The sequence below is a fragment of the Erigeron canadensis genome, chromosome 3 (assembly GCF_010389155.1).
Source record: "Erigeron canadensis isolate Cc75 chromosome 3, C_canadensis_v1, whole genome shotgun sequence".
Classification (NCBI taxonomy): Eukaryota; Viridiplantae; Streptophyta; class Magnoliopsida; order Asterales; family Asteraceae; genus Erigeron; species Erigeron canadensis.
Window position 1 is genome coordinate 22,457,895 of NC_057763.1, and position 25,579 is coordinate 22,483,473.

The following is a 25,579-nucleotide window of genomic DNA, read 5'->3' on the forward strand; positions in this document are numbered from 1 at the left end:
TGGTTATGTGTAATAGCAAATGTTTCAATAATGCAACTTATATATCTCACCAAGTTTTAATGAAAATGGACGAGGTTTGTATTTTGTTTCCGAGAAGCTTACCCGTTTCTATATAATACACCTTTACCTCAAAAGAATGCTATGGATGGTCACTCTTGTTAGAACATGGATTGACAGTATCTTAAGTTGAAACAAATGAGGAAACGAAACACAAAAGAGTGCATATGTGTTGTTGCAATTAGGTTTCGCCATTACTTGTGGCTTCATTGTAATCTTTGTAAAAATTTGATACCTTTAGCTCATTTAAATCTATTAAACCTTTTGTTTTTGTAGACACTGAATCAAACATCTAAATATTTTTACATATTTCAATCCATGTTGCCTAATATGTACAAGTGCAATGTTAATCTAACGTAAATATGTCAAAACTTTAAAAAACCAACTAATAATCTCTTTTATATACAATTAATTTTGAAAATGTCTTTTTGTTAGGAAAGAGGGGAGGGCACACTTGTTGACATGCGTGGGCTTCAAGTTTAATATAATCTTATAATCTTATATATACTAACATTATTTTTATACGCATGCATACGGATATATCAATCAATCTATACATCTATCGACTTGAATAATAAAAAAGGCATTGGAGTTAGTTCGTGAGGGAAATTGGCAGAGAGTTATTTCCGTGGGTGAGAGCAGGGACGGAGCTAGATATTTTTTTATGAGGGAGCAAATTAATTTTTTTTCTTTCATATTTATAAAAGTCATATCTGAGAATGTTAAAAAAAATGAGTCCCTAAAAGAATTTTGGGTCCTGGCTCGAGAATAGAAAATGGTCCCTAAAAGAATTTTGTTTCATAACACCGGGTGTAAATCCTAAATTTTTAATACTAGATTTTTTTTCTTCTTTTTTTTAATAAATAAAGACAACACGTGATAGACAACATCTTATTAAATGAAAAAAATACTTAATCATAACCTGAGTTGACTAATAAATGTTTCAAATGATATTACCAGCTAATCTCACAAACATTAATGCAAGAAATCCAAAATAAATATCTTTTTTTGTAAGAGTTGTTTGTATAAATTTTTACTACATGAATATTATAATTATTATTTTTACATGTTTTTGACACATATAATAATGATTTGAAAACAAAATAACATTTTACATTATTAATGTATATCAATGCAGTGATGCACTACACATTTACACACTTAACTATACAAAGAAAATAGTTATCTTTAACATTTCTTCCTTTTTTCGGTTACTCAAGCTTTTTAGTCTCTTGATGGGGAGATCCATCTCAAAACTAATGTTTTGAATACTAATGACTTCTAAAGAATAAGTTTATGACAACGAAGGTAACATTTGTATGTATTTTCTATAAATACATATTACAAATATACCATTTAAATTGGAAAAAAATTATAAATATACTATTTAAATTGAAAAAAAATTACATTGTACCAAAATTAGAGTGGGGGCAACTGCCCCCATTTTCCCCATTGTGGCGCCGTCTCTGGGTGAGAGGAGCCGCAAGAGGCAAAACAATTAAAGCTGCTGCTTGTTATTTCCGTGCTTGTTCGTCGACTACGAGCAACCGCAAAAGCCAACCATCTCATTTTGTTCGATCTTTTAATCCTATTTATTATTAATACTACTTTTTTATTATTAGTAGTATATACTATGCAATTATCATTATATTTATTTGATTACTGTTAGTTTTATTTATATTGTTAGGAGAATCATAGATTACTTAATTTTGTACTTAATATAAAAATTTCATCATTGAATTCTTTTGTTGTACTATTATATAAGATTTGATATAATGATCTTATTTTGTTTTACAATATACATTCTTACATAATAATCAATGTTGAGTTCTTTATTATTATAATAGTTTTATTCAATGCTATATCTAAAAAATTAACCATATTTAATAACAATTTTTACGACAATAGTAGTATCGTAGCAGTAGTACCACTATTTCTATCTATATTTATATCTATATTATCATATAAAGCATTTTGTTTTTTTTTTAAATCTCAAAATATGATTTGAACTACCTAAATTACCCTTCTTCTTTATTCGTTAATTTAAATATCTTTACCTAATATACCTATAATACCCTTAAATCTCAACCACTTATTTTTTTCTCTCTCCTCAAATCTCAACCACTCATTTTTTTTTCTCTTCTTCATAAATCATTTTATTCCTCTAATTTATTCAAAATATTTTATCTCAAAAACCGTATATCGATAAATTATAAAAGTTGTATGGGTGTTCTTAAAATTTCATGCTCTTTCATTAGAGATGTCATTCGATATACTTTAGATGAATTTTTAAATCCGAGTACGGAGCCCGTACGACTAAGTTATTTGGCTATCGTACTTTATGACTTATCACCTCTATGACCTATCACCCTCACCATCTTACCGCCGCATTGGTAGCGGATGTACCAATCTCATTTGATATGTCACGACCCGCCGAAACAAACTTTAAGGGGCATTATTGTATAAACTGAAAATAATAAGGGGATGTTGTGTAACTTAGTAAATAGAGAATATTTTAGGGTTCGTGGATACATATGAGTAACTCCTCTCCATAATATTTGACAGCTTTCGATTCCGGCGGTTGACCAACGAGAATTCCGGCGGCCGTGAGTCTCACTGAAATCCGCTCAATTCTACTTTTCTGCTGACTTCAGTTCAGGTATGTTATTACATAAATATATATTAGTTGTGTGTATATACATACATACATATTATTCTATTTATTGCTGAATTATAATGTATATTATATGAAATTTTTTTTATAAAATGAATTGCAGATAAGTGAGAGATGGCTACGAAAGCTAACAAATCAAATGCTGTTGCTAAATCCAGTAGTAAGTTAAATTTGTTAATATTTGTACTAATTTTTATATTTATTTTTTATTTTATATAATATATATATGTATATATATATATATATATATCAGTTACATGTGGTAAAATATGTATCTATCATTTATTTTCTCTAGATTCATATGTTTTTATGTTTGAATTGTGAATGTGAATATGATAGTGATTAAGCCGAACATTATTTCGTTTAGTGCGTTCGATTATTTTGTATGCGTAATAGAAATTTGAGGTTGTTTTGTAGTTACGGTTAGCGTTATAACTTTAAATTAGGAGCATAAGTTATATATAATGGCAACCTAAGTAGTTTCGAATAGGTCACAATATAGGCAACATGACTATAAGTGCTCGTCTAGTCGTTGAAGTTGTTTATATGTAATTCTCTACTTAAACTATTTTATCACCGAAAATAATTTAGCAATGTATATGTGGAGGTGAGTTGGCATATTTTACTAGCGACTATTTCGGAAATAATTCGAAAGTATAACGAGTATTTTCAATAAAAACGTCTTTGTGTAATAGCTATTTTAGGAACAAATTGTGAGTTAGAAATGCCGCAGCATCCAGTTCTGCCGCTCAACTGGTAAACGGTTACAAAGTCGCGCCATAGGGACTCTTTTGGAACAAAATTTAATAGTTTAATGAGCAGGTTAGTATTTTGTTGTGAACGTTTTCTGTATCAGGACACATTTTCACCACAAGCCTTCTAATGCATGTGTTGTCTGATGTATATACTAAAATCTGTTAGTATGTGTGTGAAATTATATGGTACAGATTGATGACTGTCATTTCATTCTTACACATTATTCATTTACACAAAGTGTGTGTCCGGTTCTTAGTATAATTTCAGCATTATTAGATGCATACAATAAGTCAGTTGGCCTTGTTTGAGTATATGTATAAATCTATTAATTGAAGATTAATGCAAACTGGATGCTGTCTCTTAGTTTAATATATCTTCGAAAGTTGAAGCTAAGTCATCAATATGTTGTCAAGAGACAGCTGATAGATACACATCAGTACATTACTACTATAGACACTGTTGTAAAACTCGGTCTACTAGGCTGAGTACCTGGGATTACTTGCCACTCGGTTAGTGGGTGAGGCAAGTTGAGCATACTTGTCCTAAATAATTGGTTTTGTCCAAAATTTGGTCGACACTTGGATTGCTTGGCTGATGACTCTGTTAAAACTCAGTCAAACATGGTCAAAAATTGGTTTTGAGTATTTGAACAATTGTGTTAAATGTTTCTAAACATATTTCTAGGGTCCTTTGATCAGTTATGCTTATGCATAAACATATAATCTAAAACCACTTGTCTTTCATTCTTTCTAAACATATACTAAGGACGCTTATTATTTGTATATAATTTTACAATCCGAGTATGCGCTTCAAGGTCCTCGACTGGTCGATTACTGATTAGTGATCATTACAGCCTTGAGTATAGTATATCTCACTATTCGTTTGTACGAGTAATAGTATCTAGATCTGTTATTTATTTATGATGGAGTGTAATTGATCTAAAACTCACTTTTAGCTGTGTTTCTCTAGTAAGGATGTAACCATGCTGAAACAATACCAAGCCTGAGATTGACCTTCAAGCTGCAGCTCAATATAACTTTCATTGTCAAGCTCACTGCCCTATAGGGCTTGCATGATTCTTGATATCTGTATACACACTACAAAGAATAATAACGTGAAATGAGAGGCTAGTTATGGCTTTGAGCTTTACTTGAATAGAGTTATTGTTGAATAGTTTTTGAGTTGGGCCATAGGAGTTCGTAATGTGGTTTGACATGATTGCAGCCTACACACAATGATGTTTGAATGTTATATATAAGCGTATATGCGTATATTTGATTTCTATAAAAGATCTGTAAATAAAACTGTGACTGCAGAGGGAAGGAAGAAGGAGACTGGTCTGGGTCTTACTAATACTAAAGACGGAAATTTTGGGGAGTGGTATTCTGAGGTAATGGCGTGTCTATTTCTTCTTTCCACCTTTACCATTATTTCATATGCTGAGTTTTGTACTATGTTACATTGTTATTATAAAAAATTTGGAGGGTTGTATGTTTCAAGGTTGCATGCTAAAGATTTTGTTAATGTATCAACAATTTATGTACCAAACAAGTTTATTTATAAATTTAAGAGCTTAAGATGATTAATTTTTTTTGCTTTGTTGATGTAAAGAAATTACAGTTGGCCGACCTTTTCAATGATTACACACTTTCTAAACTTTCTAGAAATGAAGTCAGCTCTTGTCATATCATTCTCTAAATTATTATGTTTCTCTTCTATAGGTTGTTATAAATGGTGAAATGATTGAATACTATGAAATATCTGGCTGTTACATCCTTCGACCATGGACAATGGCCATTTGGGAGATAATGCAGGTAAGCTTGTCATTCTTACCTTAATCAAATGTTTGTTTTGATGCTTTTCTTGCCCTTTTTTTCCTCATTGTGTCACCTGGGTAAATATATTTCATTTTTTTTGCAGAACTACTTCGATCCGGAAATAAAGAAAATGAAGATTAAACCTTGCTACTTCCCCCTTTTTGTATCCAATAATGTTCTACAAAAGGAGAAGGATCATGTGGAGGGTTTTGCTCCTGAGGTATTAATTACATGTGGTTGTCATAGCTTTTGTCTGTCTGATATGTGCTGCTCTTTGTTATGTCGTATACTTATTAAACTTTTTGGAAAGTTCAGGTAGCTTGGGTCACAAGATCCGGTGACTCTGATTTGGAAGTTCCTATTGCCATCCGCCCAACTAGCGAAACTGTCATGTATCCATATTTTTCTAAGTGGATCAGGGGACATCGTGACTTGCCCTTAAAACTTAATCAATGGTGCAATGTTGTTCGATGGGAGTTCAGTAACCCTACTCCATTTATCAGGTGCTTTTTGGTGCATGGTCATCTATCTAGTTATTTTGCATGCCTAGTTGTAGCATCATATGATGTTTATTTCGTCAAATTGCTCATGCATTATGATCTAAATTTGAATTCGGTGCCATCAATGCTCTGTTTTCCACTATTTTAGGAGTCGCGAGTTTCTTTGGCAAGAAGGGCACACTGCTCATGCAACAAAGGAGGAGGCAGACATTGAGGTTGTAAACACTACTAATTTATTAATACATGTGAAAAGGTTGAACTAATGAACTATTAGTCTGATTGTGGCTAATGATGTGTTTTAGGTTCTTGAAATTCTAGAACTTTATAGGCGACTGTATGAGGAGTACCTGGCTGTACCTGTTGTGAAAGGAAAGAAGAGTGAACTTGAGAAATTTGCTGGTGGTCTGTATACAACCAGTGTTGAGGTACTTAATAAATACTACGAGTATCAGTTATGACTTATGAAATGTAATTTTTTTAGTAGAGACTCATTTCTTGACGAATGGGGTGATTTGGATTTTGTATATGTCATCCCTATAAAGTTAGAAAACAAGAAAATTGGGCCAAAATGGCTGAAAGTCTGCCCAAAGAGTTTAGGTTTAGTGCATGCAAGTTCTTAAAGTAGTTAATTTAAAAGATTTTGACTGTACTCCGTTATTGGCCACTGCAATCTGTTATGATTCGTTTTAACTCGTACTAGAAAAGGCTAGTATTGTTTATACTAGTAACTGTCATTTTGCCCCGACGTTAGTTAATGCTACAACATTTGTCACTATGAGTGCTTCCATGCTTGCAGGCCTTCATTCCAAATACAGGTCGTGGTGTACAGGGTGCAACATCCCATTGCTTAGGCCAGAATTTTGCTAAGATGTTTGAGATAAATTTCGAGGATGAAAAGGGAGAGAAGGCTATGGTCTGGCAGAATTCTTGGGCATACAGTACTAGAACGGTAACTGATTGGTTTTCATTAACCTTTGCTAATGCTGTTTAATTATATCTAAGTAGCTCTTATTAGAAACTGTATTTGTCTGCAGCTTGGGGTGATGGTAATGGTGCACGGTGATGATAAAGGCTTGGTCCTGCCTCCAAAAGTTTCAGCAGTACAAGTTATTGTGATTCACGTGCCTTTCAAAGATGCAGACGTCAAAGAAATAATGAACGCCTGTTCAGAGACTGTAAAAACTCTATGTGACATGGGTATACGTGCGGAAGCAGATCTCAGAGAGAATTATTCTCCTGGGTGGAAGTATTCTCACTGGGAAATGAAAGGTGTCCCCTTGAGGATTGAAATAGGACCTAAAGATCTTGCTAATAAACAGGTAAACAATGTGCATTCTTTAGAACTGCAAGTGTTTTATATAACACCTGACGTGTGTTTCTTTTTAGGTGCGCACTGTTCGTCGGGACAATGGAGCAAAGGTTGATGTTCCTATGGCGGAATTGGCTGATAAAGTGAAGGTTCTTTTGGAAGATATTCAGCAAAACATGTTCACCGTTGCTAAGCAAAAACGGGATGCATGTATTCAAGTTACAAAAACCTGGGACGAATTTATTGTAGCTTTGGGCCAAAAGAAGTTGATCTTGGCTCCATGGTGTGATGAAGAGGTAATACTTTGTACTATGTAATGGGTGATTTGGGTATTGTGTTGGAATGGGTTGTGGTCAAACCAGTGTTTTTAGTTTGGATTGGGCTAGAAACACTTTTTTATCCAAATAATGTATTTTCTGCCTCTTCACAATTAACCAGCATGTTTAATAAATTGACAACAGATGTATTATTTAATGTTGATCTTAATTAAATGGGATATTTAGTAGGTTTTATGAATCTAAAACACCAGAGTGAGTCTGTGATATGACTTGGATTCTTTGGGATCAAGGTTAATTTGGGGGGGGGGGGGGGGGGGGGGGGGGGGGGGGGGGGAGGGGAAGGTATGTTATATGATGAATACACACAGGGCGTCAGGGATGCAATCATGCTATGTTTGACTTGATTTGTGTGTTCCTGAAAATTTTCATCTCTGTGATATTCAATCTTCTTTTTTCATATGTTTTTTTATCGGTTTGTTTTATTCTACTGCCGATTCAGGTCGTACTAGCGAGTGAATTTCAACCTACTTTCTTTGAAGCTATGTTTTTCTGTTTCACCAACTAGAGCTACAACATAATCCTATTGACCCATTCATTAGTAAATGGGTCAAATTTTTTTCTCTATAAGTCTGCGTTCGTTATATACCCTACTATAGTTCGTTCATTTGTGCTTTTGGTTAAGATATGATTATTAATTTCTATGGGAATTTAATGATACTTCAGGAAGTTGAGAAGCAAGTGAAAGCCAAGACAAAAGAAGAGTCGGGAGCTTGTAAGACGCTTTGCTCTCCGTTTGATCAGCCTGAAATGCCTGAAGGTATTCTTAGAGGCTAACTATAGAAAAGACATACCATACTAGTTATTCCTTTAGGCATATGTTCATTTTGTAACTGATTTGAAATCAATCTGTTTCTCTTTGTGACAGGCACATTATGCTTTGCGTCAGGAAAACCTGCTAAGAAATGGACTTACTGGGGACGAAGTTATTAAGATCATCGATCATGTTATATTCATGTCTTTTATAACCATATCTAACATTTGAGAGATTTTATTTTCTGGCTCAACCCTTCACATTACAGTTGGTGTTATGTGTTTGAAAAATTGAAACATTAGCTGCTCATACTCTTTGGGGTTTTGAACCTCTTAAATGGAAAATACTTGTTTGGTACTGTTACACTTATCATCTCCGCCTTTCAAATTGTTGTTTATGTTGGGGTTAAAAGTGTACATCTTTTGGCTAGAAAATTAGAGTGGTAGCGCAGTGATGATGAAACATGATGATTGTGAAAATGGTCGTATTTCTTTTACTTTCATATATTGTTTTGTGCCATTCTTTTTCATTGTTAAGCATCTAATGTTTTACATGAATTAACATCACAAGGTCATTTTCAAATTTCAGGCCTCATAAATCATAATGAAACGGTAAGGAGAATTCATCATTCCTCTTTAATTAATTGGCAACTGGCATGTTTAAAAAAAGGTTACATCATCATCCTTAAAAACGTACATACTTTCTTAGAATCGAAAAGTATATATAATATTAACCAAAGAAACAACAAAGCATATGATAAACAGAAACAAAACACTAGAACCGTATTTAAAGTGATGCGTTTAATTTAATTTTAATATTATTGTCATTCTATTGGTTACCTAACAATGTAATAGACTAATAGTTACCCGAATTAGTTTATATACTCGTATTGAATACTATCGAGGAAAAAACAAAGGAATCCAAAAAATCCAAATTGAGTAGTATATACCTTTAAATGAGTATTTGTCAACTACCATAAGAAAAGATAAAATCAAACTATATAAAGACATAAAATATTACAACCATCTTTTAAATGAGTTGTCAAAAGGAACAATTTTCCCTTCTGTCCCATTGGATCCATCTCCAAAATTCCATTGATTTCTTCACATTTTATGTCCATCCATTCATTCAAACATCAAACCCACAAAATTCGTACTACTAAAAAACACACACTTTCTTAATTACATCCAGAATAATTCCTAACTACATTCCATGTCATCTTTTTCTTCATCACCACCACCAGCCAAATTACCAACACCAACAGCCCCATCAGGCACGTCCGATATCGAAAATGACAATACTAATAATCCGCCACAAACGCCTTTGCCCCCACCTCCAGGATTCGGGGTCACCGGTATCCTTAGAAGATGGAGACATGAAGACATGTTTATTAGAGTCTCTCTTGGTTTGAGAACTTTTGGTTTTGTTTTTTCGTTACTTGCCTTTATTATTATGGCAAGTAATAAACATGGTCGTGGTAGAAATTTTGACGAATACGAAGAATACAGGTGTGTTTTTTTTATTCATAGTATTTTATTATACGACAAATATTCATTCAGACTTACTTGTTGTCACGCTGAGACCTGAACTCACAACATTTTAATTAGTTATCGATGGGACATTTGGTAGTCCTATTTATCAAGGTACTTACATCCGTTTAATTTTTGTATTTTTGATACATGAATAGATATGTATTAGCGATAGCGATTTTGGCAACATTATATACCGGATTGCAGTCGTGGAGGCAGATACATGAGATGTCTACCGGAAAACAAGTAATGTCTCGCAAGAATATGGCGTTAATTGATTTCTTCGGCGATCAGGTTTGTTTTGATTTTGCTAATCATATATAGTCTTTAAATTTATAGATAACACTTTATAAATATTGTTTAGATGTATAGTTAACACGTTATAAGTATTGCAAATGACGGTTGATCAAAATCAATTAGGAACGTCAAGTCAACAGAGAGACTCTTTTTCCGATTAGTACATCTGTTACTTCCAATTCATTCCGAGTTACGTATAAATTATTTTTAGTGGAAAAGTTATTTTTAAAGTCGTAATGGAATTCTTTTTTGTGGTCCATTTTGTTATCGACAAATGTGACGTATGATGATATAACATAAACTACGAATATCCAACTAGATTAATTTGTTTCAGTCGTTAGATGTTAGGAACTTAAGGGACAAGGTGTAGTCAGCAAGTTTTATCAGCAAAAAACATCAGCAAATATCAGCTATTTGACGAGTCTATAGTATGTGAATCGGCTAGTATCGGTCAGTCGGCAAGTGCCACATGCACCCTAAAAATTAATTATTAATTAGTATTGAACCGATATGCCGAATTTTCTATTGCACCCTACCAATTTATTAAATTTTAGCAAGTTTTGACAAATTTTTGGAATGCCACATGACGTGCTCTTATTGGTTAAAAATTAAACCAAAAAATGTCAATTGGTCAAAATCGGTAATATTGGGTTGTTACTGAAAACTGTTTTCCGGATAAGGCCGGCTTTGTGATTCAAATGTTATTATATTATACCATTAACGACAATATATCATTTTCCTATATTATTATTATATTGTATTATTAATTATATTTATATGGAAAATGTTATATTAGTATTCAAAGTTCAAACATGTATAAACACACGATCATTGTATGATATCAGTTTATTTAGAGTTATTGAGTGGTTAATTGGTATTATTCAACTTAATTTTTACGTGAAAAACACTCTGTGATACTAATACATATCAATATGAGATTTCGTGAGGATGAGATTTTTATATCCTGATTTAATACATTTTTATGATTAATTGGGTTAGTTTTATATACATGTTAATAATACCATATAATGATTATTTACAAAATTATTTTGATGTTTTTATAGAATAACATAAGACAGTTGGGTCTCCTAGTCTTTATTGCTGTCAAAGTTTACTTTGAAGCTTCCACTGATTGTGACATATGAACGAACGACGTTACAAATAAATTGTTTTTATAAAAGACACCAGTTTAACTCAGTTGGTTTAACATATTGTTATTTTTAGTACTTGTATTCCGAGTCGATTCTGAAACTTGATACATATTTATGCAAGAAGATGTAAGATTTTATTTTCTTTATTTTTGTCAAAATAAACATATACCAATTTATTCCTACTATTAGATCGACTCCCCAAAACATTTTTATATGACCTGTATCACGGATTGAAATTGAGTCTGTCTCAAGCAGGATAACCTGACATTGACAAAATATTAAGGTTTAATCAATAAATAATATATTTAACTTATAACGTGTTAGATTTTAAGAATGATTATTCCACCATAAATGCATAGGCAGAATTATATTGTAGATAGGGGTAGCCCAGACGGCCGCTAAATCGAAGGAGTGTAATTATTTTTAAAAAATGATTTATTCTTTATTAGTGTTACGAGTTAAAATAACATGTGATACTGGTCAATTAATTTAACTAACTCTAATTTTTTAAAATGGTTTTATGATAATAAAACTTACACATAACTACTTATGCAGCTAAATGAGAAATTGAAACGACCAAAATGTAAAAAAATAATAAAAATTTACATACTGCTCAACCTAGTAAAAAAATCTTTAAAATGTTAAAACTGTAATAATTTAGTTGTTATCATCACTTTACGTGCGAAAAAAAAAGCATTTTTCGCCCCCGCTTAAATACCTAGATTACATGAATATTAGTTTGATATACTTCAATTTCAAGGTGGAATGTTTTAGATTTAGCAACTTGCCCACTTATCAAAGAATTATTAATATATTGTATCTATATATCTCTTATTTCATGTATTTATAAGTATTTTTTATTATACTAAATTACAGTTGCTCTAATAACTTATCGACCAATCATAGCTCTCGATTTTTTAATGTTGACTTTTGTTTTCAATTTTGACTTTAATTTACACTTTTTTGTTTTTTCCATAACAAATTTACACTTTTTACCCAATAATTTGAATATAATAAATAAATAATAATAATAGCTAATATATATCTGATAGAATAATAGCTAATACTTATCCAATAAAAAATAATAACTAATATATACCAATAATACGTTATATCATATATATATATATATTAACAATAAATTAAATTTAATGTAAATATATCAAGATTTTAATAGTAATTGTACTATTAAAATATTAATAAAGAAAGTTGAACTTATGACTTATTAACTAATTATATCGATCGATTTTATCAAATTGATTCTCGATGATGTCACCATTTAATTTTTACATAATTTTATATAATTAATAAAAAACAAATAACTAAAATAATTATTTTTACAATGTTATTAAAATTGGTTTCTATCTACAAAGTCCGGCTTTCACACAAGAACAATTGTACATCGCACTATCTCGAGTTAAGTCGAGAAGGGGCTTTAAAGTGTTAATATGTGACAAAGATGGGAAGACAAAAGATATTACAACAAATTTCGTCTGTATAAAAAGTCTTTCAATTGATGAAACAGGGTATATGCTTCCAATGTTTTTTTTATTACATTAGTTTCTTTCTATTAACTTAACATTCTTGGCATTTGAATTAAACACATAATATCTACATATATTTTCAATTTTGAACTTATAAGCTTTTATGAGTTACATCTATTAATATCTAATATTAATAATGTCGTAAGTCTCGTGTCCAGTGTTAGACACGGGTCTAAAATCTAGTATTGTATCTATTTATACGGTACTTATTGGAAGTGAACTACTCGTTAAAGATGTTCGTCAGTGTTAAAGGTATATTGCTTAATTAGACAATATGGTTATATGGGACATTAAATCCAAGTTCAAAAGCGCATAATATTGGATAGGCAGTACATTACAATTTAGATATATCAAAAATTTTCATATTAATGGCATATGTGATCATTTTACAATTAAAGTAATTTCGTATTGGGATAATACGTATTCTTGGTTTATTCCAAACTGTCCCAACGACAGTTTATAACGTTATCACAAATTAATTTGATAAATATTTATGGTTAATTACATATTTCAATCTCATATATGTTGTAGATTATAGCCTACTTGTTAATATCATCAGCATCCGCAGCCGTGCCAATGACAAACCGAATGAGAGAAGGAGCCGATAACAGCTTTACAGACGCTACAGCCGCATGCATTAGCATGGAGTTTCTAGCGTTCTTCATTCTCGGCTTGTCATCCATGTTCTCCGGGTACAAACTAGTAAAACAGTCATATATCTAATCGATTCGAAGCTCATTTTACTTTTTTGTCTTTGTGCTTTTGTGTTTTCTTTCTTGTAAATTAGTACACATTCTTTTTAAATCTTTGTATCATTCATTTCTAATGTAGCATAGACCCTCACATCACATGTATAGTATACAAATTGAAAATAGAACCATTTTTTGGTTTTAACAGGTATAAGTTGTAATAACATTACTTCTTTGCATTTTATAACGTGATTGTAACAAATCATATCATACTTTTATCACGAATGTCAACAATGTCAAGATAGAAACATATCTATAGATAAATACAATCATTCATATCTAAAGAAAAAAGGGATCAAGAAAAATTCATAATCTTATAATTTATAGAAGTGTAAAACCAAAAACTTGAATTCATACTAGTCAAAAGCTTTAGTAGCACTTAACTATATAAGAATAAAAATGGATTGCTTGCCAAACAAAAAAAGAAAGAAAGAAAAGAGAACCACTGAAGAGTGGGAAAAAAAAAAAAAAAAAGAAAAAAAAGAAGAAGAAGAGTTGTATACTTTTTATTTGATTTTTAAAAAAGAATATTTTCAAGGAAAGTTATGTTTTATTATGTATATGATACAACAAATACAAATTACCCTCACTTGGCAAACACCTAAAAATTTCCTACCAAATTAGTGCCAAAAACTAATTGATCTTTGATCACCTTTGTTAATCTTCTCTTGATTTATCCTAAAAAGGAGTTGTAAAACAAATCATCTTCGGGTTCTGCCTTGGCACTCGATAATGACATGTCTTTCGCCCGACTTTGATTCATGTACGAGTTCTCCTGGAGCCCGTAATTTCCAGAGCTCTGCAACATTTGCAGAGTGTATGGGGGTTGACCCCCATTATTGTTGACCATCCCTGTTGTGTTTGGAATGTTACTTGAGTAGTTTGCTGATGGCCTAGTAGCCATGTGGGCATAATTGTTGTTGGGATTACCATTGTTGGTTGTTGGTGGTCTATTAATGGTGTAACTCCCACTACCGCGGGGTGCAGGCACATCATGGTTGTGTTTCCCTTCATAAGTTGTGATCACGGCTCGTAAGTCATGTGAAGCTCGTTCTACGTGTTTCCTTACAGGACACCCGACGAATGTGCACTTGTAGTAACTCCTGTAATAGTAACAAAGAGTCCATGTTAAGCAAAAAAAGATCCAAGTCATGAAGCATGTAAAATGACTGATTAATACAAGATTTGAGTGATTGTTGCTGAAAATTGTAAATTGTCATTATGCAAAGATAACCAAAAACCATTTTAAAGTTTCATCAGCATTAAAAAAATTTTAAGTGACTTTTATTAACTCAAAAGTACAAATGTACCTTGGATTTGGATTCCCTTTAACTACTTTTTGTCCATATTTCCTCCATCTATAACCATCATCAAGAATGTCAATATCACTCGTCGTCTGAACCACGATTCTTGGTTCTCTGACCGCTCGACTACCAGGCCCCGATATGGCTTCACTCTCAGTCTCACCCTTCCTACAAAAAAAAAAAATTCAATAGTTCATTAAAAAAATGCTATTAGCATTTAGCCACTTTTAGTCACACTTGAACAGAAACTCCACTTACCATCTCTTAGCTTCAGGCTCATTGTCATGATCATCTCCCGATTTACTCATGGATGAGACTTGGTCAAACTCGTCCTCCCCAAACGACACAGAGGAATCAACATGATTGCTGTCAGTTGGGGCTTCAAAAAAATTGTTTGAAGACGATTTCTTGGCATTTTGAGGCTTTGAGTGACTATGACTTCCTTTGTAAACGATTTCGGTGACATGTCCTTCTAAGTTTCTCTCAACTTTCCTTTTTGTAGGACAATTAGGATATGTACATTTGTAATAACTTCGAGGATTTTCGCTACCTTTTACTTGTTTTTGCCCATACTTTCTCCAATTGTAACCATCTTCTAACTTTGTTTGGTCTCTAGTGGCTTGAGATTGATCAGAAACATAGTGGGTAGTTGCTTGTGTTGATTCTGATTTGGGTTTGTTTATTTCTGTCACAAAATCAGTTTGTTTGGTCAAATTCCAATCTTGTGGTTGTGTTTTCACTTGTTCTTCCTGTTTCATACATAAAAGTTCAATGAATCACATTACAACTAGAACTATTTATTTAATAATGCAACTTACATTTTAGTAAAATGAAAGTCTTCACATTTTATCATTTATTCAATGTTTCTTGATCTCTATCATACTACTGTAAATACTATGGGAAAGTAATCATTTATATCAAACAATTATTTAGTTTCATAACTTGACAATAATATAGTTTCATATATCGGAAGGTAGTCATTATTCATATTAATTTTTGAAAGGTATATTATTTATCTTTGTACAAACTAAAATGGTAGGACAGACAAACAATAAGTTTGAGACAGAGGAAATAGTATCTTAGTTACAAAGCAAAACGTAAAAATTGTTTGTTTTTTTATTGTCCAATAATTTTCAAAGGCACCCCATATGTCCGCGAACAACAGACAACTTTGGGCAGTCAAAGCCCAAACTAGCCACCAATTCTGATCAATTGTCTGCTAACCAATTGATGCATTTGGATATCGTTACAAGAAACCAATTTTGACATATGAATATCTGAAAATCATGATAAAATGTTGTAAAGTCTAAGAAAGAACAAAAAACCAAAGATTATCTTGATAAAAAAGATGAATATTTTCTTGATTAAATAAAGTAAATAGAAAACCATTAGTTGGGAAAGAAAAACACACTAGAAAACAGAGGAGACTGCATACCATCTTATTAGTAGAAACAGAAGAAATAGGCCTAATTGGTTGTTGTTGTTGTTGTTGTTGAAATGAGAAATTTGAATACTTTCTATCTTCATCCTTAAAATCCAAACTTGGAAAACTTCCAGTAGTTGGAGATGGAACAATCTGCACAAAACAAAAAACACCCATTAATCTAAATTCAAAACCCATCAATAAAAATAAAAACTTTATCTATAAAAAACACTTACTAACCCAAAACAAAAAACACCCATTAGCTCAAATTCAAAACCCATGTATAAAAACCAAAACTTTATATATTTATTGGTTGAGAACCATAACTTTGTATATGTTGTATATAATCTATAACTGTGATGTATAATGTTTTACTGCTAAAAAAAAAAACGTAACCATTAGCTAAAATTCAAAACCCTTGAATAAAAATCAAAACTTTATAAGAAAAAGCTTACACTTGAACCAAAAGGAAAGAAAGGTGAGTCCAAGAACTGATTTTGGTTCAAACCAGTTGGTGTAGAAAGAAAAGAAGATGGTGAAAAAGGTGTTGCAGGTGGTTTTGGACTATCAACAATTCCATTATTCATGTTTCCATTAAAGAAACCCCAGTTTGTATCTTCATTATTGTTAGTACCATTATTAGATGAAATAAGATCACTAAAAGATGATGAAAAAGAAAATGATGGATATTGTGAAGTTGTAGTGGAAGTATTCAAGCTGCCACCAGAAGAAGCCATGATGAGAATATACTATGTTTGTAATTTTTATATGTATATGTGTATGTATAGGCTTGTAACAAATTCTAGTTTGAATCAATAATAGTTGATGTGGGTATTTATTTTTTTTATGGAATGAAATGGGATATACTTATGGAGTTATGGAGATGAATTGGTGTCATGTTCTAGGAAACTAGTAATATAGGAGAAGAAGTAGAAGAAAGAAAATTTTGAAGTTTGACCGTGGAATATATTTTGTGGTCAAAGCTTGTGGGTTTGACTTGGACATGGCGGCTCAAGTGGAATGAGTAAAATAGAAGAAATTAACCCCTCATGTTTTGGATTGTCTCTGATTTTGGGGTTTGTTCTTTTTAAGGATGAGCCAATTGAAGTCTATGAGTTTTGTTGCATGCATTTTGGTAGTATGATTGATTGTGGAAGAGCAAAATAAGTAATTTTGGATATGCTTATAAAAATACTGTATCGGTTTATAGTTTTGATTTGTCGTGTATCATCACCAGATTTTTAGATATGTTTGTAACTTTAATGAATTAATTATAATTTATACTTTTCTAGCAAAATAGATGGATAATTCTTAAAGTGTAATGGGTGAAAACTATTTCATCTCATATACCGTTTTAGTACTCAGAATGCATACCGCATAAAATTTATGTGTGATAACTTGTCATCTTCTCACATATATCACATTATAGTTTCTCGACTTGTTTTTCACAAACTTTAAACCTGTGACCTCTAGCCTGTAAGCATGTGTGGTCACATGATGACGATACAATTGGGGTTTACCCATTGGTACAATGTTATTTTTGTCGTATATGATTTTGGTTTTAATAATTATTTGATTACTGGATAAAAGATTTTAGACTCTTGGAAGGGCAAAAATCAGCAAGTGTTTATTCACGAAGGTCTTTTTTAAACATGCGATGTTTTTACAATTGCTAGTACACTCGTATAAATTTTTGCCATCAAATGCTCCTACACCAAACATCGTCACGTGGTACCATTGTGTAGCGGAATTGAGGTTTCGACGACTTTTGTCCCCACTTTAAAGATTATAATCGACTCTTAAGTCTTAACTCCTGTATGTGCTTTCTATAGTATGGCCTTAATTAGTGCTTATGCGTTTGGCAAGGACAAATGTAAGGGAGTTCACCTTTGGATCATAGAATCATGCATTATTTTCAATTGTTTAGAGTTTACCCAACGCCCTCGTCCTGGGTTCGTCCGCCTTCGAGGGACGAGTCCGGGTCCACACCATTGGGTGGGACTCGTCCCTGGTTCATCCGTGAGTCTTGTCCGAGTGATTCGTTCCTTGAGGGACGAGTAGCGCACATCCTTATATTTTTTTTAAATTGCAACGGCTACATTTGAGGTAGAAGACAAACAATTGCAAGTTTAAAAAGTTGGCAAAACAGGCCCTTTAACATCCATTTTGACCAAAACAGGTTCCAAAACGTGTCCCTTTTAATCCTTAATGGCTATTTTTTTTAGCAATCAAACAAATTTTATTATAAAAGCACATTACAATAAAAAAGAAAACACATAATTAAAAAAGATATTAACATAATTAAAACACGAAATACATAATAACGATTCAATTACTCGTCATCATCTTTTATTGACATTTTCTCTAAGCCACGGTAAGCGCTTTCGTCCAGCCACCACTTATGTTGTTGCGGGCATTTGACTTCCCAAATGATTTTGTCTTCTCCGCAATTGTCGTGGTACGATTCGACCCAAGTGAATTGGTCACCCAACGTTTGGTCGGCCTTAAAAACATCATCGACCACCTTCTTGATCTCATCCTGCAGAAACAAAGAATATGTCTCTTCGTGCTTCGAGACCTTGCGGCCTGATACTTATATTGCCTCAACCTTTTGCTCGCATTGTCGTCTTTTCTCCCATAGGTAACCCATGACTCAGAGATGTCAGTTTGAAGGAGGGTATCTTCTTTGATATCAGCCATGATTTGTGTTTTCATCTCATCTTCGGTCAGACGAGGTCGATGAACATTCTTGTTTGATGATGAGGACCTCATTTGCCATTTGGTTACAAATAGTGGGTGAGTTTGTAGAATAATGAAAATAGGAATGGTGATGAAACTGAATTGTGCTTTGGGTTGGTATTTATAAAGTGGCAATCCGACTAGCCGTTTAGGGACTGAAAGCGTAAATGTTTTTGAATTTTGGCCGTTGAGGGACTAAAAGTGTAAATATTTTGAATTTAAACGTTGGAGGGACTTAATTGTGTAAATATTTTGAATTTTGAACGTTGGAGGAGCGTCTTTTTTGTTCACCTATAAATACTGACTCCTTTTACCAGATATTTCTTTTTAAAACTCAAACAATAATGGCTTCTTCATCAAATGTCTCTAACCAAAAACCACCAATGACTGTCGATCAAGTAGATGACAGTATCATGGCTGATATCCTTGACCACCAATTGTTCAAAGAGTAACATGTTGCAGTTATGCGTAAACTAAGTGCGAAGAAGCAATGGTGTCGAGAACAAATCAGTTATATACAAACCGGGTATTATACTGAACTAGAGTGTCAATACTTTACTTATTTGCAGGGGAAGATCGACAAGGTCCAAGTTGCTCTGAAGCAACTTGAATGTGCGGTTACCACCTTGGAGCATTTCATTATAACTGCTAAAGCATTTTATGAGATGAAAAAATAAGTTTATAATATGTTGTAAGAACTATTATGTTGTAATGTTACTACCTTGTAATGGTTTTTTTTTTTTGTGTGCGCGCTTTTTTCTTAAATAAATTGTGTAATGTTTTATTTTTAATGAAATGTTTTTTATTTGTGTATATTTTAGTTTGTTATAATTTTGAAGGGTTAAAAGTGTAAAGTTTAGATAAAATGGTAGAATTAAATAATTGGTGGATCCAAGACTAGTCTTTGAGGGATAAGTGTATTGGGTGTGTTTTGTGGGGATTAGTCGTTGGAGTGTTTTTTGCTGATGTAGCGCTGACAAGGACTAGTCCTTGAGGGGTAAGTCTCTGGCATTGAGTAGCCTCTTAGGGTCGTAGTCTTGAAAGTTTTAAAATTGTGAACGTACTTGCTTGCGTTGCAACTCGCAAGTGTAAAGTTAGTTTGGTGGAAGTTTCATACTCACATATTGAGTATGTTTGGCAAAACTAGTTGGTAGCTGCAAGCTGTAATGGGTAGTTGTAGCTGGTAACTGTAGCTGAAAACTGGTGACTAAAATTTTTTAAATATATTTAAATGTTTGGCAAAGTAGCTGTAATTTTTTAAAAATTATATAAAATTACATAAATAGAAATAAATAAAAAAAATATGTAATACTAAACATAGTGATATATTATTAATATAAATAAATTTTTTATATATAAATACTAAGTTGAGTCATAATAGAAATCTCACATATGTGAAATTACTTGAAACTTCATCAATGTTAAATAGATTAAAGAATAAATAAAAACTTATTCTTAAAATTTTAAAATTTGCTAGCACATCAAAGCATGAAAAGAAAACCAAAAGTTGTTTTAATAGTTTAATGGTGATATATTTATGTTACCCCACAACACAAATGCTCTATACATACATATCTACTTGCTAATAATTGTAGGAAGGAGAACGGTTTGGTCGACTATTGTAGGGCATATACGTAATTTATAAATGAAAAACTTGTAGTTTTTCCTCAAACGCTAGGAGTAAGAGTAGGTTTAGTGTTTCATCAAAGAGCTTTTCAAATCATTTAAAAGCTTATAGATCTTTCTGCCAAACAAGACGTTTTATTGACTAGAAGCATTTTCTTAAAAGTTTGAAACTTGAAGCTCCTAAAAGCTCCATATCAAACATCCCCAATACTGTCGTTGATATCCCCAATAGCAAACATAACACTAAAGATTATAACTTGATAACTTATAGGTTTTACTTTAGTCTTTTTACATATAAAGTTTTTTTAAAAATATTCGTTTACCCCAATCATATATAAGAGGTGATTTCTTAGTAATTTATATAAGTATCTGGTTCAATTAAAACAAATTATTAAACTAAATCAAATAAAACAATCATTTCACTTGTGAATGAATTTCTTTACATTTCTATTTACATAAACAAACGTTAATACATAAGGTTTTAAAAAAATCCTACAACGTGATCTTTTATGACGTTCACATGTAAATGAATTTTAAAAGTATGTGAAAATACATACAAATATACAATAGAAGTTTTTGCGATTTAAAAAAAAAGGTGCTAAAAATATGAATAAACTGGTGGGAGTTGTGGTCTCATGTTGTGTTACCCAAAATGCACACCGCATATAACTCGTCCCCACACATTTAAATTTTATATGTCTTTTATTTATCTCTGTCTTTTTGTATTTATATTTATGTAATTAATGTATTAATTTTGTAGGGAAATGACTCGTACACAAAACGTACATAAAAGGACTAGAATCGATAACTGAAAACACGAGAATTTTTTTTTTACAGCAACTCCCCACTGCATCGCAGTGGGTTTGGACAACTCTCACTGCGCCGCAGTGGGATCTTTCTGGTCCAGAACTGGGCAGAAATCACCAACTTAGCACTTTGATAAAACTTCAAACTATAGAATTTCACTTGACCAACTTTCATAAACTCAATTCCAGAAATTCCAACTATTTAGACACATTTTAAAGCTTAATTACAACATCAACTTGTTTAAAATCTCGTAAACACCATCAATGGGTCATTTACCCATTTTGACACCATTTTCATCCAATATGCAACTATCCAAACTTCCAAAAGCTTTACACTTGATCGTTACAGAAATTTACAAAAGTACGACCTTCAAAACTAAATGTACCAAGAGCCACGAAGGGAGGGATTTCTAAGCCTCTAACCAAAAGATTGTCATTCATCCACGAATGACCTAAATACCTCCAAGTCTTGCAAAAACCTTTACTTCTAACACTTCAAGCTTTAAATCAACAACCAATTCCTTCTTCCGGAACTACCTATAAAAGATAAACAACTAAAATATAAGCAAAGGCTTAGTGAATATACTTGCATACATTTATGAACACGAAGGAGGGCAAAGTACAAGGATTATTACATGTAACCTATGACACCGTCATGCCACATTTACATACTCACCTTGCACACTAAACGCTATACATGGATCCATATAAGCTAAACAATCATAACAATAACAACTATCGGGATTCTTAGGTACCGGAGGTTCTTAGGCCTCATAACAAATCAACTATCGGGATTCTTAGGCCCCGGAGGTTCTTAGGCCTCATAAACACTATGCCCCAAAATGGGCCTACGCCAAATCAATTACCACACATGGATAAACAAGCTTCAACATAATGTGGTCAATTGGCCCAATGTATACATAAAGGTATGCAAATATACTCACCTCCTCCGTAACTTAAACAAAAACGCTAAAACGATAATGCACAAACAAGCTTCAACCTATGATCATAACATATAAGTGCATAAGTTTACATTCACAACTTGACTAGCTCAACCTAGTCATACTTAATCACTAGCCTTTCTAAATTCAAACCCAACACATTTGTCATCGAATTACTTTCATTCTCAACAATAACACTAGGTAGTTCAACCTACCATTTTCATCAACATTTCAATAACTAGTAAAAACTCATCTTTTCTCATAAACTAAAATTATCACATGAACTTATCAATTTCATAATCAAACTCAACACATAACTCAATGACAAACTAAGTTATCTAAGGAATTGGGGAAAATTAACCATAACTTATATTCTAGCAAAAACTCCCAAGTTGGTTCACTCCATGAACCCTAATTCAAAAGAAAGATGAAAAACTCAATTAACGGAAATCAATACCTCTACAATGGAAGATAATAGATTAGGGTTTTTAATTCACAATTCATTCCCTTTTTCCCTTATATTTTCGGCCACCACCACAAACCCTCAAACCCTAACTTTTCAATTTTGCTTGATGAGGATTATTGGTGATGATTATTATTATAACTTCTATCTTGAATTTGAAGGAAATTAGATTTGATTTGGAAGAATTAAGAAGAAGTTGCATGAAAAATGGTGAAGAGCAAAATGGAAGTGTGAGTCATAGGAGAAGAATTTGGCTGGCACTTCATGGGCTTGCCACGCCCCTTTCTCATATTTGTGGGTATTTTATCCGTTATCCGCTAAAGTTCCAATTAAATTAACCACATATTTAAAAATAAAATACTAGGAAATTAATTAAATGTCTAAAATTATAAAAAATGGTTAATTTCTTTACCTTAAAAATTTTAAGGTGTTACTGTATAAATAAGTACTTATAACTGTATCATGCATAAATCTTTTAGTCTGAGTTTGCTCTTGCTCTGCTTGCTCCAACCTAACTTCTTGCCACTATAGTGATCTAAATATATAAGGATCATCTTCCTCCTAGTTGAAAAAAAAAAACTAAAAATTTAAAGATAGTCTTAGTGAACACTTATTGACTTTTTGTAACACAAACACAAACACATAAACGAAGTTAAACAAAAGAAAATGGAGAAAAAAAACCTTGTTGGGATAATTGATTATTGAAAATGGATATCTAATTCTAATTTTATTATATTTTAAATTTTCGAATTAATATTTTAAATTGGGTTATTGGGTTTCTTAATCATAAACTTTGCTGTTTATAAGGAAAACAATGGGTTCGTAATTTATAAAGAGAGTAGATGTAGAAGTCCAACCAATGACATGATTTTTGGCCAAGTTTAGTGGTTTACTAACAACTAGTAATTTCTTTTCATAATTTATTAGATTTTCTAGTTCAATTGGAGGCTGAATAGCATATGACAGAATTCTTTTTGCTGACTTTGCTCTCTCAAATGCACCTTTCAATCTTCGCGTAGCCTTTTCATTTCCAGTCATATCCTTCTTTGATTTCTTCTCTAGTCTTCCCCACAATGATTAACCATAATAGTGTTCCATGATTAACCATAATAGTGTTCCATGATTAACCATAATTGACTATTAATAGTGTTCCAAGGAGAGGTGATAGGCTTTACTTCTCTAAAAATCTCGGGTTCAAATCTTGACGTTTAATTATGAACTTGGAAAAAACTAATGACTAACAAATAGCACGTTAAAAAAAATTAATTTCATCTTGATAAAATGCTAATTACTAAATATTAACCACTAACTCACTGTTAAAAAAAAAAGTGGATAATTTTTCTTCAAATGGTTTTCTTTACATGTAACCACAACTTATGGCATTTCAATGGAATCATTGATGACCTTAAAAGGCCATAACTTCACCTTATTTTGTACTTTAATTAGGATCATTATATCCTGCCAATCAACCTCTTTGCATCTAAAAATCTAAAAGTTAATCAAAAAATTTTTTTTTTGGAAAAGTGTGAATCATTTGCTCATAACAAGGGATCTAGCTTACGTTGTTTTAACCGAGTCTACACTAGAGAGCTCCCTCACCCCTCAATACCTCGTAGAAGGAAAATCTCCCAATTAAACTGCCTAAAGACACAACATTTAGTTGGAATACAACTCTGCATCCTCGGCAAGACTCGAACCTGGATCTTGCATCGGTGAGATACATTTGTATCTTTGAGCTATTTGCTCATTGGTTAGAAGTTAATCAATCAAGTGAGGCAAGGTAGCAATATGTGAAAAACATGAAAGATAAAATCATGAAAAATATGAACTGACCAAAAGTAGCATTTGAACGGTTTATGGCGATATGATTCTTGGCACCATCACTAATGAGACGCTCGGTATCAGTGAAAGCAACACAATAGGTGTTCTTAGATTACCTTAGGCATTAGTTATGATATCGATTAGATTATGTTTCTACACTGCAACACCTGACTACGTGGTTCCAAGGTCAATGCCGATTGTGGTTCCCAACCTCCCTTGGTAATCCATAACTTAATTTACGAGCTCAAATAGAAAGTATGCAATAGGCACATGAGTCTTTATATATAATCAAGATTCTAAGACCAATGTCTTTTGGGGTGTCCGGAACTCTTGACTTCCATCTAAGCATTCGGGTAGATGGGTAGTTTAAAAGTTAGAGTAAAATAGTTTGTCGTTTTGAAAATAAAAAAACTTCCTGACATTTTAGTCTACATTCACAAGTATAATTATTTTAAAGGAAAAACAAATATGTTTCTAGCAGCATCATGCTTCTTTTATTTTATTTTTATCAAAATGGATAATTAGCTAGAAATGATATGCAAGAATTGAAGTACATTGTTTATTTTTTAGTTAAATAACCTTTTGCATAATGTTTTCAACATAAGGACTTTAAAAACAGAATATAAATTGATTTAAAAGTAGACTTGCAAATATTTGTTACAGTATTTCTAATTCTTTTTATATTTTTAGAAATATATAATGTAATTAATAATTATATGTTGAATATTTCTTATGTTTCATTCATTTCATATTATGGTCATGACTCATGAGATCATTGAAAACAAGGACATCCCAACAGTTACTTTCAACTCATTTGAGAACCCAAAAAACATTCTGTCTAAAAATCCTAAATGCAACACATTGATTTTCAAAGCAAAATATAGAGAATAATTGAAACTAGTCATACATGTTCTGAAGTTACAAAACTCTTGCCATTTACCATATATGCATCAGCAGTAATGGTGCTGCATCATAATGTATGGT

The 25,579-nt window shown here is 32.2% G+C and overlaps 3 protein-coding genes across 4 annotated transcripts; 2 read left to right on the forward strand and 1 right to left on the reverse strand.

Moving 5' to 3' along the window:
• Positions 1-2,594: 2,594 nt before the first annotated feature.
• LOC122592870 (proline--tRNA ligase, cytoplasmic-like) lies at positions 2,595-8,571 on the forward strand. The gene is made up of 13 exons (XM_043765189.1): positions 2,595-2,716; positions 2,835-2,891; positions 4,804-4,877; positions 5,209-5,301; positions 5,408-5,524; positions 5,620-5,807; positions 5,953-6,019; positions 6,107-6,229; positions 6,601-6,753; positions 6,839-7,123; positions 7,191-7,409; positions 8,115-8,208; positions 8,317-8,571. The coding sequence occupies exons 2-13, from the start codon at positions 2,846-2,848 to the stop codon at positions 8,379-8,381; spliced, it is 1,524 nt and encodes a 507-aa protein (XP_043621124.1). The 5' UTR covers positions 2,595-2,716; positions 2,835-2,845; the 3' UTR covers positions 8,382-8,571.
• Positions 8,572-9,232: 661 nt separating this feature from the next.
• LOC122591165 (CASP-like protein 4B1) lies at positions 9,233-13,684 on the forward strand. 2 transcript variants are annotated; one of them, XM_043763387.1, is made up of 3 exons: positions 9,233-9,710; positions 9,890-10,025; positions 11,093-11,173. In XM_043763387.1, exons 1-3 carry the CDS (start codon positions 9,415-9,417, stop codon positions 11,171-11,173), a joined length of 513 nt encoding a protein of 170 aa, XP_043619322.1. In that variant the 5' UTR covers positions 9,233-9,414. The 2 variants fall into 2 exon arrangements, with proteins under 2 accessions (XP_043619322.1, XP_043619321.1); XM_043763386.1 differs by lacking the exon at positions 11,093-11,173 and adding an exon at positions 13,255-13,684 and having other exon boundaries at positions 9,236-9,710.
• Positions 13,685-14,002: 318 nt separating this feature from the next.
• Positions 14,003-17,069, reverse strand: LOC122591167 (probable WRKY transcription factor 26). Its single transcript, XM_043763388.1, has 5 exons — positions 16,655-17,069; positions 16,212-16,352; positions 15,035-15,525; positions 14,783-14,944; positions 14,003-14,575 (listed from the first exon to the last, which is right to left on the reverse strand). Exons 1-5 carry the CDS (start codon positions 16,934-16,936, stop codon positions 14,146-14,148), a joined length of 1,506 nt encoding a protein of 501 aa, XP_043619323.1. The 5' UTR covers positions 16,937-17,069; the 3' UTR covers positions 14,003-14,145.
• Between the last annotated feature and the right edge of the window lie 8,510 nt (positions 17,070-25,579).

Bases quoted from the DNA above. Each gene is read 5' to 3' on its own strand.
- LOC122592870 (XM_043765189.1), top strand. From the start codon at position 2,846: ATGGCTACGAAAGCTAACAAATCAAATGCTGTTGCTAAATCCAGTA. The intron at 4,878-5,208 runs GTAATGGCGTGT...TCTCTTCTATAG, and splicing joins TTGGGGAGTGGTATTCTGAG to GTTGTTATAAATGGTGAAAT. The intron at 6,754-6,838 runs GTAACTGATTGG...ATTTGTCTGCAG, and splicing joins GGGCATACAGTACTAGAACG to CTTGGGGTGATGGTAATGGT.
- LOC122591165 (XM_043763386.1), top strand. From the start codon at position 9,415: ATGTCATCTTTTTCTTCATCACCACCACCAGCCAAATTACCAACACCA. The intron at 9,711-9,889 runs GTGTGTTTTTTT...ATACATGAATAG, and splicing joins GACGAATACGAAGAATACAG to ATATGTATTAGCGATAGCGA. The intron at 10,026-13,254 runs GTTTGTTTTGAT...TATATGTTGTAG, and splicing joins TTGATTTCTTCGGCGATCAG to ATTATAGCCTACTTGTTAAT.
- LOC122591167 (XM_043763388.1), bottom strand. From the start codon at position 16,936: ATGGCTTCTTCTGGTGGCAGCTTGAATACTTCCACTACAACTTCACAA. The intron at 15,526-16,211 runs GTATGCAGTCTC...TGTATGAAACAG, and splicing joins CTGTTTCTACTAATAAGATG to GAAGAACAAGTGAAAACACA. The intron at 14,945-15,034 runs GTAAGTGGAGTT...TTTTTTTTGTAG, and splicing joins GAGCCTGAAGCTAAGAGATG to GAAGGGTGAGACTGAGAGTG.